Source organism: Muscardinus avellanarius (assembly GCF_963383645.1).
Source record: "Muscardinus avellanarius genome assembly, chromosome: 5".
NCBI lineage: Eukaryota > Metazoa > Chordata > Mammalia > Rodentia > Gliridae > Muscardinus > Muscardinus avellanarius.
The window spans coordinates 88102780-88121430 of record NC_137790.1 but is presented as its reverse complement, the minus strand read 5'-3'; the positions used below and the strand labels follow the sequence as shown (position 1 = coordinate 88121430).

The 18651-nt window shown below is 45.5% G+C and overlaps 1 protein-coding gene across 1 annotated transcript; it reads right to left on the bottom strand.

Moving 5' to 3' along the window:
• Nucleotides 1–5557: 5557 nt before the first annotated feature.
• Nucleotides 5558–13228, bottom strand: TMEM41A (transmembrane protein 41A; the record flags this gene model as incomplete). The annotated part of the gene is made up of 5 exons (XM_080696300.1): nt 5558–5778; nt 8005–8143; nt 8471–8632; nt 10586–10739; nt 13110–13228. The coding sequence occupies 5 exons, from the start codon at nt 13226–13228 to the stop codon at nt 5558–5560; spliced, it is 795 nt and encodes a 264-aa protein (XP_080552426.1).
• Between the last annotated feature and the right edge of the window lie 5423 nt (nt 13229–18651).

The following is an 18651-nucleotide window of genomic DNA, read 5'->3' as shown; positions in this document are numbered from 1 at the left end:
GACTATGATTCAGACTTCATCACTGTTTGAAAATGTAACCCCTTTGGGATGAATGTTCACATTCATTAAGCATCTGTTTTGGACTAACTGTAAGATGAGTTTCCATTTGTATTGCAGATGAGCATTTACATTTTTGGGGTTTGTGTGGTACTGGGGATGGAACTCAGAAGCATTCCACCTCTGAGCCACACTCCCAGCCCTATTTTTTTAATACTTTTTTTGGTGGTACTGGAGGTGGAATCCAGGGGCTTTTCTACCTCCAGGCTATATTCCCAGACCTATTTTATACTTTATTTGGAAACAGGGTCTCACTAAGTTGCTGAGAGCCTCACTAAGTACTGAGGCTGGCTTCGAACCTGTGCGATCCTCCTGTCTCAGCTTCCAAAGAGCTGGGATGAAACAGGGTCTCACTAAGTTGCAAAGGGCCTCACAGCTGAGGTTGTCCACGAACCCGGATCCTCCTGTCTCAGCCTCCCAAACGCTGGAATTACAAGCGTGCACCACACCTGGCTTGAGCATTTAGTTTTGATTTTGATATTTTTCTAGATCATGTTATCATGTTCTCTCTCTTCTTTCTTTCTTTCTTTCTTTCTTTCTTTCTTTCTTTCTTTCTTTCTTTCTGTGGTACTGGAGATGGAACCCAAGGGCATTCTACCTCCAAGCTATACCCCCAGCCCTATTTTTTATTCCTTATTTTGAAACAGGGTCTCACTGAGTTGCAAAGGGCCTCACTAAGTAGCTGAGGCTGTCTGCGAACCACAATTCTAATGTCTCAGCCTCCCAGGTGCTAGGATTACAAGTGTGCACCACCATGCCCAGGTAGATCATGTTCTCGAATAATAATTTCTCTTAAAATTGCCTAGCAGATGGACAGAGAAGCCTGAATGCACTTTGAAATTATAATGAACTTTATCATAACTAATGTTTTAGACCTGTTAGCAGGATTATGGGGAGCTTCCACCCAGAGAGGTGAAGGTGTCAACTCTGTTGTAAGTTGATTTGGGATGGCCTACTTGAAGCTCAAATATTTTAAAACTTGAGAATCAACAAATTCATTCTTGTAGGATTAGTATCATTTTTTGTAGCACTTAATAAGTGCTGGACATTTACTTCAGGGCCTCATTGTGCTAAACGATTCCCCTTTTCCTACCCTAAGTAATAGATGTGATGATTTAGTATTTTCCTGGTACTAACCTACCTGGTTTAAATGCCTTCCTCACAGAGCACTGACGTCCTCTGAGTATGAATACATCCTTACTGATCAGATGGTTTACTCTTGTTGACCATGCCTTTATGTCTTGGTTTCTTCCCTTAAAATCATGTTATGTCTTACTAGAGATTGAACCCAGGGACCTTCTACCTCTGAACTACAACCCCAGCCCTATTTATTTTTATTTTGAAAGAGGGTCTCACTAGGTTAATGAGTCTATTTGCTGAGACTGTCCTTGAATCTGCAATCCTCCTGTCTCAGCTTCCCAAGTACTGGAATTACAAGTGTGTGCTACCACACCTGGCTAAAACATTTCTACTTGAGCGTACTAGAACTTCTCTCTCTAGAACAGAACAGAATATTTGGAATCCAAGGAATTACTGTTCTGCTTTACAGTATAGTATGGTGTTTGTTTTACCACTAAGGCAAAAATCCAAAACACTACCACATACAATCATCTACAACTCCCATCTTAAACACCCAAGACTGACATTATTTATTGAGCACTATGTTCTTTCTGAGCCTAGACACAGCCTCAGAACTGCTTACGATGCAGCACTTGGAACAACAATTATTACTCAATTGGAACTGGTGTGTGAAGGAAAATCTGTTGGCCATCCCACTCTAAACTCATAACTACTTTCTGAAAGGTAGTGTGAGCTCTGATGGGAGAATGGCAGAATCACACCGGTGCTTTCCGTATGATCCCACCTAAGGCTGGCGAGGGCAGTTCCATGGCAGGGAAACGGCCACTCGCCTCTGCTCACTGCCCTCTTCCTCCCCAATTCCGACTGAATGACCACCAATCACTGCTGGATCAGATTCCAAATGTATCTCCACTCACACAATCTCACTGTGCTGAGTGAGCATGCTCTTCCCTCTCTCTAAACAGAAAGTCAGTGTTTTCATTTACTTCTTTTGGAGATGTTGAAAGACTAATGTGACATTCTTTTCAAGACTTTGTCTTGAATTTAGTGCCTTTGCAGGCAGCAAGGTTTTTCTTTGCTGATTTCATAGAACAAGTGTCCCAGTGTATTCACACCACCAGTGCTGTCAACCTTACAGACTAGCCTATTAAAATATTACTCTGCTTATTTGCATGTCTCAACTGGTACTAAAATAACCTGTTCAAATTGGAATGGATGAGGCTGCTCAGGGGAGGACCCTTGTGGAACCTGGAGCATTTCTCAGGGATGGGTGGCAGAAGAGGGAAACTCTGAAATCACAGCTGTGAGAAATGGGAAAAGGAATTGGACTAAGGTTTTGGTTAACTGTCACGTGACCAAGGCATGATGGCAGCATTTCACACAGAGCCAGCCTTGAGCAGATGCCAAGGATACTAGAAAGACACTTCCAGCGCAATCACAGGCCTGCCCAGAGCCACCCCACAGCACTCGGGATCACTGGCTCCGGGCACCAGGATGCAATCCAGTGACCTTGGTCCTCCAACAACTGCCATCCAGAGGGAACCGCAGCTAGTGTCAGGAAGATGCCCCGTCTCGAACACGTCACCCCAGTGGCGCTCCCCCTCCATAGCCAGCACGCCCCAGAGTCCAGAAGTGGGAACACCCTCTCTGATTCTTTATCACAATCATTTGAGTCCCTATTAATTTGGAGCAAATGGATTTTTTGTGATTAAGTCTCAAAATGAACTCCCTCGTTGTCTCCTCCACAGTCTCCTATGCTGTCCAATCCCCTGCTCCTGGTGCTGTTTTCTGATGCTGGCTCCTTCTCTGTATTGAACAACACTGGGAACAAGAATGACTATCAGAGCAAACAAATGCATGGAATTAAATGAAAAGTGTATTTCACTGTTTTCTGGTCCCGTCTTTTCCTAAACATACCATTTGTATCCTGCAAGCTGCATTCACAGGTCTCGGCATTTGTCAGAACTTCAGGGAAAGGGAAACTTTATATGAACAGGTTTTCTGCAGCCAGGAAAAGAGGTGATAGAGGAAGCCAGCTTCTGTGACTCTTACAATTCACTCACAGACACAACAGGAAGAAACAACCATCATGCTCATTACAGATTTTTTTTTCCAGTATTGAGGATTAAACCTAGGGGCAACTACCTCCAAGCTACACCCCAATCTCTACTTCTTATTCTTTATTTTGAAACAGGGTCTCACTGAATTGCAGAGGGCCTGTGATCCTGGGATTACAAGTATGTACCACCATGCCCAGCTACTATAGGTTCTTTTTGAGTTTTCTATAAAAGCCCACACTGGCACTCAGCTCCTTCCCTGTGCTATTCTGCTGCCCACCCTGTAGTTGTTCCTGTTTTAGTGACCCTCCTGTAAAGTGAGCAGAGAAAAGAGAACAGGAATATGTAATAATTTTGGTCAGAGGCCTACTAAGAATGAAAACACTATTTTGGATAGTCTGATTTTCAGCCAATCCTGACTCACATTGGTGAAAGCAAATGAAAATTAACAACATGTACAAACAAGCATTTATGTCCATTTATTTATTATAGAACACTTATACCATTTCTTTGGGAAATCATTATACTTGTAAACTCACAACTGATAAGGCACATTGTTGCAAAATCATGCAGGAAGGAGAAAGACAAGTCTAAGAATCTGAAAAGGGGCAAAGGGTAGACATTTGCAGCAGTGTGGAAAACTTCTTCCTTTCCCCTCCTCCAAAACACTAAAAGCCACCAATTACAAAGTCCTTCTCACCCCACTCTCATTATCACAAGAGCTGTATCACAAATGTGTTATAAAACACATTTTTTTAAAATGAGATCCTTACTTTGAAAGGATCATACTATTTCCAAAAAAACCCTACCTGGAAATTCATTCTTCTTATGGAATATTAGTATTCCTAAGAATTCATGTAGACAAGAGGCATAGAGTAAATCATTGGCAAGATTCTTGGCCAACCCCCACAGAAAACCCAAAGGATGATGCCCAAGAGCAGCAGTTCTGGTAAGTCACGGGAGTCACACCTGTGCATACAGGATCATATCGCTGGTCAGGTCACGCGCCAAGGGCCACTGTCCTGAGAGGTCTCTGCCAATCTAATACTGCACTGTAGGAAGCAAGGACAGCTTAAGGTGATAACAATACAACCCAACCAAGTAATCAGACCAACTTTTCCTCTTTGAGCTAAAATATACAACTATTCCTCAGGTATTCTCAGCGAATGATAAAATGAAAAAACACTCATACAGGACACTGGCTGACAGCCCACTGTACTGAATCCATTCTCCCAGCAGGAGGAGGTAGAAGGAATTCCCACGCAGAAAAGACACATTAGAACATGTACAGATGGTCATTTGATTCAGGTGACTCAAGGGCTCTGCCCCATTCAGAAGGAATTTCTCCAGAATATACCCATAACATACAGAGCCTGCTCCACTCATGTGTGTGTGTGTGTGTGTGTGTGTGTATATATGTATATATATATATATACACACACACGATTATATATATATAATTATAATATATAATAATATATATAATAAAAATTATATATATATAATTTTTTTGGGTGGTACTGGGGATCCTGGAAACCCTTCTACCTCCAGCTACACTCCCAAACCTATTTTATACTTTTTAAATTTGGAAACAGGGTCTCTTAAGCCAGCGCGGCTGGCCTTGAACCTGCGCGATCATCCTGTCTCTGCCTCCCAAGCGCAGGGATTTCAAGCGTGCGCCACCAGGCCCAGCTCCACTCATATGTAATGTCTGTTTGTAGTTGGTTTATGCCAAGACACAGAACCATAGGAGCTCTGACCTGCATGGCAGCAGGAGCATCACAGACATCGCCGTGCATCTGAGCCGCCTGTGTACGTCCTAGGCAGTTCCTCAGCTTGTTTCCCTTGGAAGCTATGGAAGAGGTAGTTCATCAGCAAAAACATACAGAAGAAACATCTTCAAGAGACTAAGAGAAGATGAGTCACGTCAGCAATGAGGGTTCCTAACTCAACATTAGATACTACTAATACCCATAGGGACTTAACAGGAAAACATGCACCACACACCCCATCACTTTGCAGGAGGCGCTGGGACAAGGACAACCAGCATCTTCTCCCAAGGCAGCCCGGGGTGGGCAGGAGGCAAACCGAACAGACTATCCGGAGCTCCTTGTTCAATACAACAGAAACAGGATTTCTAGGAGGCCATCCATTTCAGAGTCCTGCTAAAACAGGGCTGGACTGAGAACCTGATAAAATTCATCTTCTAGAGCACAGTGCCCTTTGTGAAAAGACACTGCACACAGATGAAAAGTATCCAAATCACCTGCTGAGGGAAACTGGAAAACAATGAGAGCCTTCAAAAGACCACACCCTTACATATGTCAGCAGGGTCCAGGGATGTGGCAAAGAGAAAACGGAGATCACGTGTCTTTTCTACTATGTAAATGATTAGTGTTGCTTGGTTCATTCAACTGCAGGTGCTTCTGGCTAAATTTTTTGATGAGAGTTCCAGGAATTAAGGCCACCAGGGCAATGGCCAATAGTTTAAAGACTGTTTGCCAGGAGAAGAGAGCATCCAGAGAGGTTAGGGTTGACAGGATGGAGCCTGTCTGCACACAGATGAAATTGTATGGGATCAAACCTGGAAGAAGAAAAGGGGAGACAGCCTGTTAATGGTGGGTAGGAAAGTCAAGAAAATAACATTTCAGCAATGACACCAGGAATTCACAGCAGTGATTCCTGTTGTTTGCCCAACTTCTAACCCCTAAACATATTCCTTCCTTCCCTCTTTTCCACTCCCTTTCTTCCTGTCCTCACTTCCCGTATATACCTGCCTTATTCAATAAGAGCTTTCAATCATCTACAGAATTATACATGCATTACAAGATTAAACATTTAAAATAAGAAAGACAAATGAGTGAACAAGAGTAAAATAAGGGAGTAAGTTAGTTAAAGAAAAAAAAGTAAGGTTCACACATTTGGTAAAGGTAGGCCCCAAATTGTTTTTGAATACCTAGTAGCCAAAGACAAGAGAAACACAGTATCACTATGAGATTTACAGTATACATAAGATTAAAAAAAAAAAAAACAGGGCTGAGAGTGTAGCTCAGCACTTGCCTAGCATGCACAGATATCCTGGGTTTAATCCTTAGCACTACAAATAACAAACACTGCAGTTTCTTAAAAGAAGTACTACTTTTCCTATTTTACACTGTCTCTTAAGAAGTCATCAAAGCCACTGGAGCCCAAAAGTCTAGCTGGTGGCTAGAGAGCTGGTCACATAACAATCTCCTGGCAAAGTTAAAAACACATTCTCAGGCTCCACCCCAGGGCTACTTGGTTCTGGGGTAGAGCCCAGAAACTTGCTTTTTTTTTTTTTTTTTGGTGGTACTGGGGGTGGAACCCAGAGGCTTTCTACCTCCGGGCTATACTCCCAGACCTTTTTTATATTTTATTTGGAAACAGGGTCTCACTAAGTTGCTGAGAGCCTCACTAAGTAGCTGAGGCTGGCTTCGAACCTGCGCGATCCTCCTGTCTCAGCCTCCCAAGCGCGGGGATTACAAGTGTGCACCACCACGCCCGGGTTAGAAACTTGCATTTTAAAAGCCTCTCCCAGCCCAGCCCTGAGCCTCTGACCAGGTTTGTTAATCCGTTCCTCTTCTATAGTAGAGGAAGTGTATGGGAGACAAAAATCACAAGCCACTCAAGGTCACAAAGCTTGTCAAGGAAGAGCCCCAGTCTCCAGAGTCTTTCCAAGCCTCATGCCACGTAGGTAATTACAAGCTGTTAAGTGCCATTAGCTGAGTGCTAAGGCACTCTGTCTGAAAGCTGATACAACCAGGATTGCCTGTGGTCAATCTTACTTCCATTTAATATCTCAACTTCTCTCAGGCATTCCCTATTAATAGCACCTGCTCCACTATAAATTTGTTATGTTTGACCTGAAAGCCCTGACTGTCATTCCATCCACACTCCAAGGAAGATTTACAGGAAAGCAATCCTTGCCTTAGGCTTAAATAGAATGCTTTACTTCCAGCATGGAGAAAGGGAGTCACTGATTTTATAGTATGTTCCCACTTTACCATTCTGATAAAGTGACTCAGGGCCCACACTCTGAGAAATACTGCTCCAGTGCCAGCCCCCTATCTAGCATAGTAGCCCAATAAAGATAAGTAGCTAATTCAGCAGGTTATAAAACTCAGGATCCAGTAGAATCCCTTCTGAAGACCAGCTACTCATATTGGGTTTGTGTGCCATCTGAAAAACTTTAATAGGAGATGCTGATTCCTGAGTCCCAACCGAGAGAGGATGATTTAGTTGGTGTGTGGTGTGGCCTTAGGGTAGGGATTGTTAAACACTCCCCAGGTTTGGGCTAAGGGTGTGGCTCCGTGTAGAGCACTTGCCTGGTATACACAGGCCCTATGTTCGATCCCCAATATGGCAAAGGGGGGAGGGGAGCCAGACAGGAACTCCCTGGCCCTGCTCTGTTCTTGTACCCCCACCCGAAACTCATGGCCACACACTCTCACGCCAACCCTGCTCCTATCTACTGAGCACTGATTATGGGCCAAGTTGTGCACATTACATAGATGCTCTCTGGTAATCTGAGCCTAGTGCCTCGGGCAGTGCTTGGCACACAACGGGCACTAAATACTGTCAGAGAACAAACAATCCTCATTTACTCCCTAAGTATTTTTTATGGGTCTTCATGTTCGAGCCTGAGTAGATTTCAAATCAGGACTTATGTCAGGTCACAGGCTGGAAGGTGTGCTTTGTGAGCCTGTCTTCTCAGAGGCAGGCACAGGCCCTGCGGCAGTCCCCCAACACGACAGGTCTTATGACCGAAACTCCCCGTCCACCACCTTACCGATAAGAACTGAGAAGAAGAACTGCATGATGGGGATGTTCAGAATCGGGGCTGAGAGGTTCAAGAACCAGTTTGGTGTCATGGGGAAAAGTCTCAAAAACAGTAAGAAGAAGAACAAGCTGTTTCTGTTCTCCTCCACCTGTAGCAAAGAGGACAAGGCATGAGGAAGCAGAAGGGCGTCCAGGAATGATTCCAGATACTTTATAGTCTACTTTCAACTCTCCTCACAGCCCTCCAGGGCAGAGACTGTGTCCCATTTTAAAACCAGAGTCACCTGAGGATCAGAGCACTTGAAACCTGCCCAAAGCCACAGAGCTGGGATTTGATTCCAGGTCTCCGCCTCTGAAGACATCAGCACTAGAACCTCCTGAAGCACAGCACAGGAACACTGAGGGGAATCCTTGCTCTTCGCTCCCATCAGGCCAGGAGGTGACTCTAAGGCGCAGTCAGGTGTGCCCCTCCTTACCTTCTGCTGCAGTATGGCCACTTTATCAGGAAAGTAGGAGGCCACCAGCTGTTTGCCAAAAACACTGGAGAGCAGGTAGCAGCATGTGGCGCCCACCGAGGTCAGCACACAGCACAGCAGAAGCCCCAGCCATGGCCCAAACAAGGCACCAGCTAACACGTTCTACAAAGAAAGCAAACAGCCATAAGCACATCTGGCAACTCCGATCCATCACATCCTGGAGCATGAGAGTCACGGGTTCTCTCCTCCTCTAGAGGTTTCTCCTAGTCAAAACCCAAAGCCCATTTTAAGGCAGTGAATGAAAGTGATGGAGGGTTGGGGGTCTAGCTTAGTGGTGGAGCCTAATATGCACGAGGCCCTAGGTTCAATTCTAGAACTTTCACCAGGAAAAAAAAATTAAATAAAGGAAAAAGGAAACGACAGGAACTACAACCCTGACTTGCTTATTTATTTATTTATTTATTTATTTATTACTTACTTACTTATTTATTTTTGGTGCTAGGGTTTGAACCCTGAGGCATTCAACCCCAGCATTTTTTTTTTTTAATTTCAGAAACAGGATCTCACTAAGTTGCTGAGGCTGACTTTGAACCTATGATCCTCCTGTCTCAGGCTCCCAAGTACTGGAATTACAAGTAAGTGCTACCATGCCCAGCCCTCTTCACATTTAAAAAAAGGATAAAGGGCAAAGCCTCCTTGGACAGGAGAGAATTAAAAGGACAATATGCATATACAGTACCCAGCCTACTACATGGGCTCTAGTGGACCAACAATTGCCAGGGCTCCAAGAAGAAGAAATCAAACTCACAAGTTATTTTTACCATTTCAAAAGATAAATATAAGCCTGGCATGGTAGTACACACCTGTAATCCCAGTACTTGGGAGGCTGAGACAGGAGGATCAGTGATTTGGGGATAGCCTCAGCAAGCAGTGAGACTTTAATCAACCTGGCAAGATGCCATTTCAAAATAAAAATAAAATAGTGCTGGGGGTGCCATGTATGGTGATGCACGCTTGTAATCCCAGCATTTGGGAGGCTGAGACAGAAGGATCACAGGTTGACCAGCTTCAGCTACTTAGCGAGCTCTCCACAAAACTTATTGAGACCCTCTTTTAAAATAAAGAATAAATGACATGGCTGCGGGATGTAGCTCAGAGGCAGAATGCCCCTGCATTCAATCCCCAGTACAACAAAAAAATAATAATAAATAAATAAAATAGGGCTGGGGATATAGTTGGGAGGCAGAATGCTCCTGGGTTCAATCCCCAGTGCCAAAATAAAAGATTAAAACAAAGGATGAATACAAATCATGGGTTTTCCTTTGGTAAGCCACAAAAGTGTCAAAAAACATTTATTTCTTTGTTTTTGGCTGAAATTACATCTATGTTATATGCTAACACCAGGAGTTCCATATTGATCAAAAAAGCTCTAGCTGACAAACCCTCACTTCACAAAAATGGAAAAGTCAACCTATACTTCCTAAATATAGTTTGGCCGGTAAATACCATCCTGCTACTCAAGACAGTAAACAAAAGGAGACCAGTAATGAGAAAGTGAGAACCTGCTGGGCACCTACTGTATGTAAATGTTTGACTACTTGCCTTCTGTAATCTTCACCCCTCTGTCACACACCATCCTTACCCCATTCTACAGAAGAGATGAAGCCCTGTGGCCAAGATCACACCAGGCAGAGCTCAAAGGAACCTCCAGGCTTGAGTGTGGATCCCCATCAAAGAGCAGCTGGCCCTCAGGCCTGAAGAGGAAAGACCACACAGGGCATCCCCAAGGAGGCAGTCCTAACCTGCCGCACCACACACCTCCCTGACTCTCTTGAACATGTTTGCTTTTCTTCCAGTTTTCAACAAAGAAATCATTTGGGTAGGTCCAGGCTTAGGCTACAATACAGAGACAGGCCTGGGGGAGGAGAAGCAAGCAGAACAAAAAGCTTTCAGGTTTCCTGCTCTGTCACTCAGTAAGTGCTGAAGGCCGCTGTGCCAATCTCGCTCTACCCAGTTTCATTTCATCCTCCCACACAACAATTGTAGGGGGTACTAGAAGAGTAGCACTTTTGATAGAGATGGAAAACAGGATTGGAAGGAAAGCAAAACACTGACCAAGAAGCTGGAGCCAGGGATGGCAAAGCCCTGTTTGTAGAGGTAGGCGCTGCAGAAGAGCAGAAACACGTAGGCCTGGTGCTCCTTCCGGTACTCTCGAAGGACCTCAGAGAGCTCCCGAAGCTCCGCTAGGTCTGAGGGGAACCAGATTAACCTGGGGATTTGGTAGCAAATGGAAACATGAGTTCAGATCACTTTAGTCCTAAGAAAGTTTCTTGCTAGCCGAGTGTGGTGGCACACACTTGTAGTACCAGGACTTAGGAGGCTGAAACAGAAGTATCACAGGTTCAAAGCCATCTTCAGCAACTTGGTGAGACCCTGTTTCAAAATAAAATATAAAGCCGGGCATGGTGGCACACACTTGTAATCCCAGTACTTTGGAGACGGAGACAGGAAGATTTCAGTTCCAGGACAACCTCAGCTAATTAGTGAGGCCCTCTGCAACTTAGTGAGACCTTGTTTCAAAATAAAGGATAAAAATAGGGCTGGGGCTGTAGCTCAGAGGGTAGAATACCCCTGGGTTCCATCCCCAGTACCACAAAGTATAAATAAATAAATAAATAAATAAATAAATAAATAAATAAATAAATAGATAAATGGCTGAGGGTGTAGCTTGGAGGTAGAATGTCCCTGGGTTCAATCTCTATCACCATACAAATAAATAAATGAATGAAAATTTAGAGGTTAGTGCTGAATAATCAGTAAACTCCCCTTAACCCTCAGATTTTATGATGAATTGATTGATCGATTTTTGGCGCTGGGAATTGAATCCAAGGCCTCCTGCATGCTAAGCAGGTGCTTTACCACTAAGATACACCCCCAGCCCCTTTATGATCTATTCTTAGGGAGGAAGTGGATTCATTTCCAGGCAAGCACTAAACATCCTAAACTGTCTTCTTTTCAAGGACATCCCTTCCCCCATAAGCCAAAACAACTGACTTCACATTGCTCTTGAGGTATGAGGTAAAATGACTGTTTTATCATTCACTAACAAGCCAATTAAAGATTTTGTGGAGGCCGGGTGTGGTGGCGCACGCTTGTAATTTCCGTGCTTGGGAGGCTGAGACAGGAGGATCGCACAGGTTCGAAGCCAGCCTCAGCTACTTCGTGATGCTCTCAGCAACTTAGTGAGACCCTGTCTCCAAATAAAGTATAAAAAAGGTCTGGGAATATAGCCTGGAGGTAGAAAGCCTCTGGGTTCCACCCCCAGTACCACCAAAAAAAAAAAAAAAAAAAAAAAGATTCTGTGGAGCCCGGCATGGTGGCACACGCTTGTAATCTCCGCACTTGGGAGGCGGAGACAGGAGGATCGTACAGGTTCGAATCCAGCCACACTGGCTTAAAAGACCCTGTTTCCAAATTTTTTAAAAAAGTATAAAATAGGTCTGGGAGTGTAGCCCTGAGGTAGAAGGGTTTCCAGGAAGCCCAGTACCACCAAAAAAAAAAAAAAAAAAGATTCTGTGGAGAACTTTATCCTACACAATAAGCATAACATTCTGGATAATATGTCAGGCTTGAAACTAACACTCTCAAGGACCCTATTTTTTCACTCTGCTCTTAACCTGGAGCCCAGTGCACTATGAATCTTGTCCAAGGGTCACAGTGTAAAGGCTACCTGGCCTCCGCCTTCTGAACAATCCTTGAATCTACAGATGATGGCTTAGGAGCAACCCCTCTCACTTCTAATGACAATGCTTTCTCTTAGAACATCTGACACCTCCAAGGGCATTCTCAGCTACAGCAAAAGAATAGAGTAACCAAAAATAGTTGTCCTAATATTCAAATAGCAATAGTCCCTTGATAACTAATGCTGTGCCAGGATTATAACGTTTTATAAATAGAATGCTGCAGCAGAGGTCAGTGGTGCAGACCTATAATCCCAGATACCAGGGAGGTTGAGGCAGGAAGATGGAAAATTCAAGACTAGCCTGAGCAATTTTCTTTCTGCCTGCCTGCCTGTCTCTGTGCCTGCCTGCCCCCCCCCTCTCTCTCACTCACTTACTTAAAAAAAAAAGTAGAGCATTTGTTTAGTATCCCCAGTACTAGGGGTTAAAAAAAAATAGTGTGCAGCAATCAGAAAACCGGCCAGGTAGGTACCATTCTGCCTCCCTCCTGATCTACTTGTTCAAGAGAAGGGAAAATCAGAAGAGTTGTCCATGTGACATCTCCCTGAAGCCCTAATGCCCTCAAGCCCCAAGGACTGACCTGACAGATGGAGTGCGGGGAGCAGAGGAGGCTTAAGGCCGGACGAGAAGGGGCTGGGTATGCACAAAGGGACGAGGGTCAGCTGGAAAGGGTTCTGGACCGGGGCTGGCGGCGACGAGGCGGGGCGAGGTGCGCGGCAGGCTCCGCCCCGGCACGGCGCCGCGCTCCCTCCCGCCTCTCGGCGCCAAGGCACCGCGACCACAGGGCCCTCGCCCCGGCCCGCCGCGCCAGGCCGAGGCCGTGCAGACCCGACCTCCGGCCCCGGAACCGAACGCCCAACCCTGGTGCCCGACGTCCCGACCCCGCCGCCGCCACGCACCTGCCTTCAGGCTCCTCGGCGGAGCCCCGGCGTGGTCCTCGGGGCAGGCGCGTCGACAGCAAGTACAGGGCGAACGTGCAGCCGGCAAAGATCACGAGGAGCCCGAGCAGCGGGCGCATGTTGACCGCGCCGCGGGAGAGCGGGCTCTGCTGGTGGCGACGCGGAAGCCTCGCGGCGCGGGGACGGGGCCAGCGGAACGGGTTCGCAGACGGACCGGTCCGGGTCCGCGCCAAGTCCCGCCCCGCGGCAGCCACGCCCCCCAGGAGGCCACGCCTCGCTTGGCCACGCCCCCGAGGGCGTCGCGAGCCTTGGTCTCTGCATGTCTGGCTCCCTCAGTTCTGGGTGTATTCCTGCCCCTTTTCCCAGTTATTCTTCAGGCATTCGGCGCTGCCTGTGTCAGGCCTGGGAGATCCAGAGGTGACTCATGAGCCCTGCCCACAGCCAGCTTGCAATCTAAGGGTCAAAGCAGTCTTGTCCCTAACGTTGTCACACAAAACGAGAAGCCAGCAAATGAAGAATCAGGGGCCCCGATCTAGTGCAATGGGATGGTAATGGTGACCACAGAAATATTGTATTGCCTTTTATTCAGCGCCTACCATATTCCTACTACCTCTAATCCTCATGATCATCCAGTGAGCTATTTTTGTCTTTATTTAAGAGATGAAAAATGTAAGTCTTAGGACCGGGAACATAACTCAGTGGTGAAGCGCTTGCCTCACATGTGTAAGGTCCTGGGTGGTATCCCCAACATCATACATACATACATACATACATACATACATACATACATAAAATCTGAGTCTCAGAATGATTAGATGACATCCCTCGAAAGAGAACCAGGCAGGCTTGTAATCCCCGCGCTTGGGAGGCAGAGACAGGAGGATCGCGCGGGTTCGAAGCCAGCCTCAGCTGGCTTAAAAGACCCCGTTTCCAAATAAAAATATAAAAAATAGGTGTCTGGGAGTGTAGCCCGGAGGTAGAAGGGCCAGTAACGAGAGAGCGAGAGAGCGAGAGAACAAACCAGGAGGCAGGCAGGTTAGGGAGACACACACCTGTAATCCCAGGACTTGGAAGGCTGGGATGAGAAGATCACAGGTTCAAGGACAGCCTCAGAAAAATAACTGAGATGTAACAGCAACATAGTGAGACCCTGTTTCTGTAACAAAATATAGAAGTGCCTCTGGGTTTAATCCCCAGTACCAAAAATAAAAATAAAAAAGTTAAATTAAATGAGAGAAAGAGAACACCAGATAAAAATCTAGGTCATCCTGGTTCCAAAACTAGCTGTCCTGATACTGTCTGGATTCTGCAGGAGGTGGAGTTTGAATTTACCCTCAAGGATGGACATGGATTCCCCAAGCACAAAAAGACAGGAAAAAGTGAACTGGCCAGAGTCCAGCTTCAATATAGCCTAAAGTATATGAAAAATGAAAAGGAAGTTGGGGCGAACTGGAGAGCACTGGAAGGCAGGCTGAAGACTGGGCTTTCAATATTGTAGATGGTGAGACACCAACAAAGGTATTTAATAGAAATGAGTCAGGTCTATATTTAGAGTGTTCATTTTGGCAGATGATTAGAATACACACTGGGTTCTAGGTGTGGTGGCACACACCTGTAATTCCAGCACTTGAGAGGCTAAGACAGGAGGATCACAGTTTGAAGGACAGCTTCAGCAAGCAGTGAAATTATCATCAACCCAGTGAGACCCTGTTTCAAAAAATAAAAAGAAAAGAAAGAAAGGAAGAAGAGATAGGGAGGAAGGGAGGAAGAAAGAAGGAATAAATAAATAGGCTGGGGAGCTGGGTGTGGTGGCACAGGCCTATAATCCCAGTACTTGAGAGGCTGAGACAGAAGGATTGCAGGTTCGAGACCAGCCTCAGCAATTTAGTGAGACCCTGTTTCAAAATAAAAAATAAAACAGGCGTGGTGGCACACGCTTGTAATCCCAGCATTTGGGAGGCTGAGACAGGAGAATAGCAGGTTCCGGGACAGCCTCAGCTACTACTTAGTGAGGCCCTTTGCAACTCAGTGAAACCCTGTTTCAAAATAAAGAATAAAAATAATAGGGCTGAGTGTGTAGTTTGGAGGTAGAATGCCCCTGGGTTCCATCCCCAGTACCACAAAAATAAATAAATAAACAAACAAACAAATAAATAATAGAATCAGGCTGTCAGTATAGCTTGGAGGTAGAATGTCCCTGAGTTCAATCCCCAGTACCAATAAATAAATAAATAAATAAATAAATAAATAAATAAATAAATAAGACTAGGGGTGTAGCTCAGAGGTAGAATGTCCCTGGGTTCAATTCCCAGCACCACACACACCAAAAAAAGAACATACACTAATCAGGCGTGGTGGCGCACGCTTGTAATCCCAGCATTCAGGAGGCTGAGACCTGGAGGATCGCGGTTTGCGGACAGCCTCAGCTACTTAGTGAGGCCCTCTGCAACTCAGTGAGACCCAATTTCAAAATAAAGAATAAAAATTAGGGCAGGGAGTGTAGCTCGGAGGTCGAATGTCCCTGGGTTCCATCCCCAGACCCGCAAAAAAAAAAAAAAAAGAACGCACACTGAGTTAACAGCTGCAACTGTCCTGATGAGAAAGGATACAGTTCTGAGCCAAGATGGGATCAGGGTAAATGGAGTATGTGGGAGGCTAAGACAGGAAGATCGTAGAATCAAGGACAGCCTCAGCAACTTAGTGAGACCGCACTTCCAAATAAAATAGGGCTGGGCGTGTGGCCCAGAGGTAAAAGGCCCCTAGTTTCCATCCCCAGTTCCACACACACAAAAAATAATAGTAATAAAAATTTTTTAAATAAATGGAGAAGGCCAGGCATGGTGGTGCACACTTGTAATCTCTGCACTTGGGACAGGAGGATCATACAGGTTCAAAGCCAGCCTCAGCTACTTAGTGAGGCTCTCAGCAACTAAGTGAGACCCTGTTTCCAAATAAAATATAAAATAGGTCTGGGAGGATAGCCCGGAGGTAGAAAAGCCCCTGAGTTCCACCCTCAGTACCACAAAAGAAAGAAAAACAGAAAGAAAGCAAGGAAGCAAGGAAGGAAGGAAGGAAGGAAGGAAGGAAGGAAGGAAGGAAGGAAGGAAAAGAGAAAGAAAGAAAGACAGGAAGGACTCCAAAGAGTTAATAAAGAGTCCTTAACAACTGGACACGGTGGTGTGTGAGTATAATACCAGCTACTCAAAGACTGAGGCAGAAGGACCACAAGTTCAAGGCCAGTCTGGGCAACTTAGCAAGACCTTGTCTCAAAATAAAATAAAAAGGGCTGGGAATGTAGCTCATTTGCCTATATGTATGAGGCCCTGAGTTTCATCCCCAGTACTGAATAAAAAAGAGTCATCATGTCAAAGTTTTTTTTTTGTTTTGTTTTTTTGTTTTTTTGGGTTTTTTTGCAGTAGTGAGGGTGGAACCCAGAGGCATTCGACCTCCAAGCTATACCCCCTGCCCTATTTTTTGTTCTTTATTTTGAAACAGGGTCCCACTGAGTTGCAAAGGGCCTCACTAAGTAGCTGAGGCTGGCCACGAACTGTGATCCTCCTGTCTCAGCCTCCCAAGTGCTGGGATTACAAGTGTGTGCCACCACGCCCAACTATATCAAAGCATTTATTGGACTAAACATGGAGTACTTGTTAAAATTCAAGTGTACATCAAAGATTGTGTGTGTGTGTGTGTGTGTGTGTGTGTGTGTACATGTATGTGTGTGTGGCATTCTATCTCTAAGCTACACCCACAGCACTTTTTATCTTTTAGTTTTGAAACAGGGTCTGGCTAAGTTGCTATAGCCATTCTTGAACTTAGGATCCTCCTGTCTTAGCCTCTCAAGTACTATGATTACAGGCATGTGCCACCATGTCCAGCTCACATCTAAGAATTTAACCTACAGATATGCAACAGGTGGACAAAGATGTGTTTTTACAGATGGTCTTATAATTTTGTTTTGATATTAAGAGATTGTAGCAATATAAATGCCCAGCAGTTGGAGGCTCATTTAGGTTAATTATAGTATATTCACAGGCATGTTACTAGGTAGCCTCTTTTTTTTTTTTTCAGTACTGGGAATGGAACCCAGGGACATCTCACGGAGTTGCAAGGTTGCAAGGAGCCTCACTAAGAAGCTAAGGCTCTCCCCAAACCTCCATCTCTGGTCTCTACTTCAGAAATGCTGGGATTACAAGCATGTGCCAACTAGGTAGCCACTTAAAAGAGGGAGGCAATTCTCTATGTCCTGATAAAGTACAATTGCTAGATAGGTGGCTTGTATAAGAATAAGTTGTAGGGCTAAGAGCATACAATGGCCTGGTGTGGTGGTACACATTTGTAATCCCAGTACTTGGGAGGCTGAGACAGGAGGATCACAGTTGCTGACAGGTGAGGCCCTCTGCAACTTAGTAAGACCTTGTTTCAAAATAAAGGATAAAAAAATAGGGCTGGGGATGTAGCTTGGAGGTAGAATGCCCCCGGGTTCCCCAGTACCGAAAAAAAAAAAAAAAGAAAAAAGAAAAGAAAATGAAAAGGAGTATACAATGGCTCATTTTCAAGAAGAAAAATTAAGTTGGGCAGCTCCTGAGCAGGTGGTGGTAGTGGTTGTAGTGTTTCCTCCTGTCCCTGTTAATGTTGGGCCCAACCCTGGAAGGATGGCACCCTAGAGCCTGGCCACACTGGGGTTGGAAAGGGAGGGGACAGGGCAGAGACTGGCCATGTCGGAGGTGACCAGGAGTCTGCAGCAGCACTGGGGCCTCAATTTTTTTTTAAATATATTTTTATTGGTGCATCGTAGTCAAACATCTCAATGGAATACAAGATTTGTGAGGATATACAAGCACACATCACCCAATTAGCCCTTATCCAATCCCCATCCCATTCCCTCCCACTCCTTCAATCCCATGCTTGATTTAGTGATTGACTTTGATATATTTGTTTAAGTACATCATGTACTTTAAAGAGATTCATTCCATCTTCCCTCTTCCCATCCCCTCTGATAGGTCACTTTAATTGCTCCTCCATAGGGCCCTTTCTTCAACTAGATTTCCTCCTATTACCCATTTCTTCCTAGTTTTTGCATATTGGGGGAAGCATTGATTTTTTATTTTCCATGCTATTTCCCTGTGGATGCCTCATTGCAGACTCCGATCCCACTCTCTAAGGCCCGGCACCAGCCTCACCTCATGGCAGGCTCCAATCCCAGCCTCACTGGCCCCAGCACCGGCCTTGCCACCTGGCAGGCTCTGAACCCAGCCTTGGAGGCCCCAGCAATGGCCTTGCCTTATGGTAGTCTCCTATCCTGGCCTCCCAGGCCCTGGTACTGGCCTTGTTACATGGCAGGCTCCAATCCCATTCCTCGGAGGCCCCAACACCGGCCTTGCCTCATAGCAGGTTCCAATCCTGGCCTTGCTGGTCCCAGCACCGGCCTCACTGCACAGCAGGCTCCAATCCCCGCCTTGCTGTCCCCAGCACTGGCCTCGCCGCATGGCAGGCTCTAATCCCAGCCTCGCTAGCCCCGGAACTGGCCTCACCACACAGC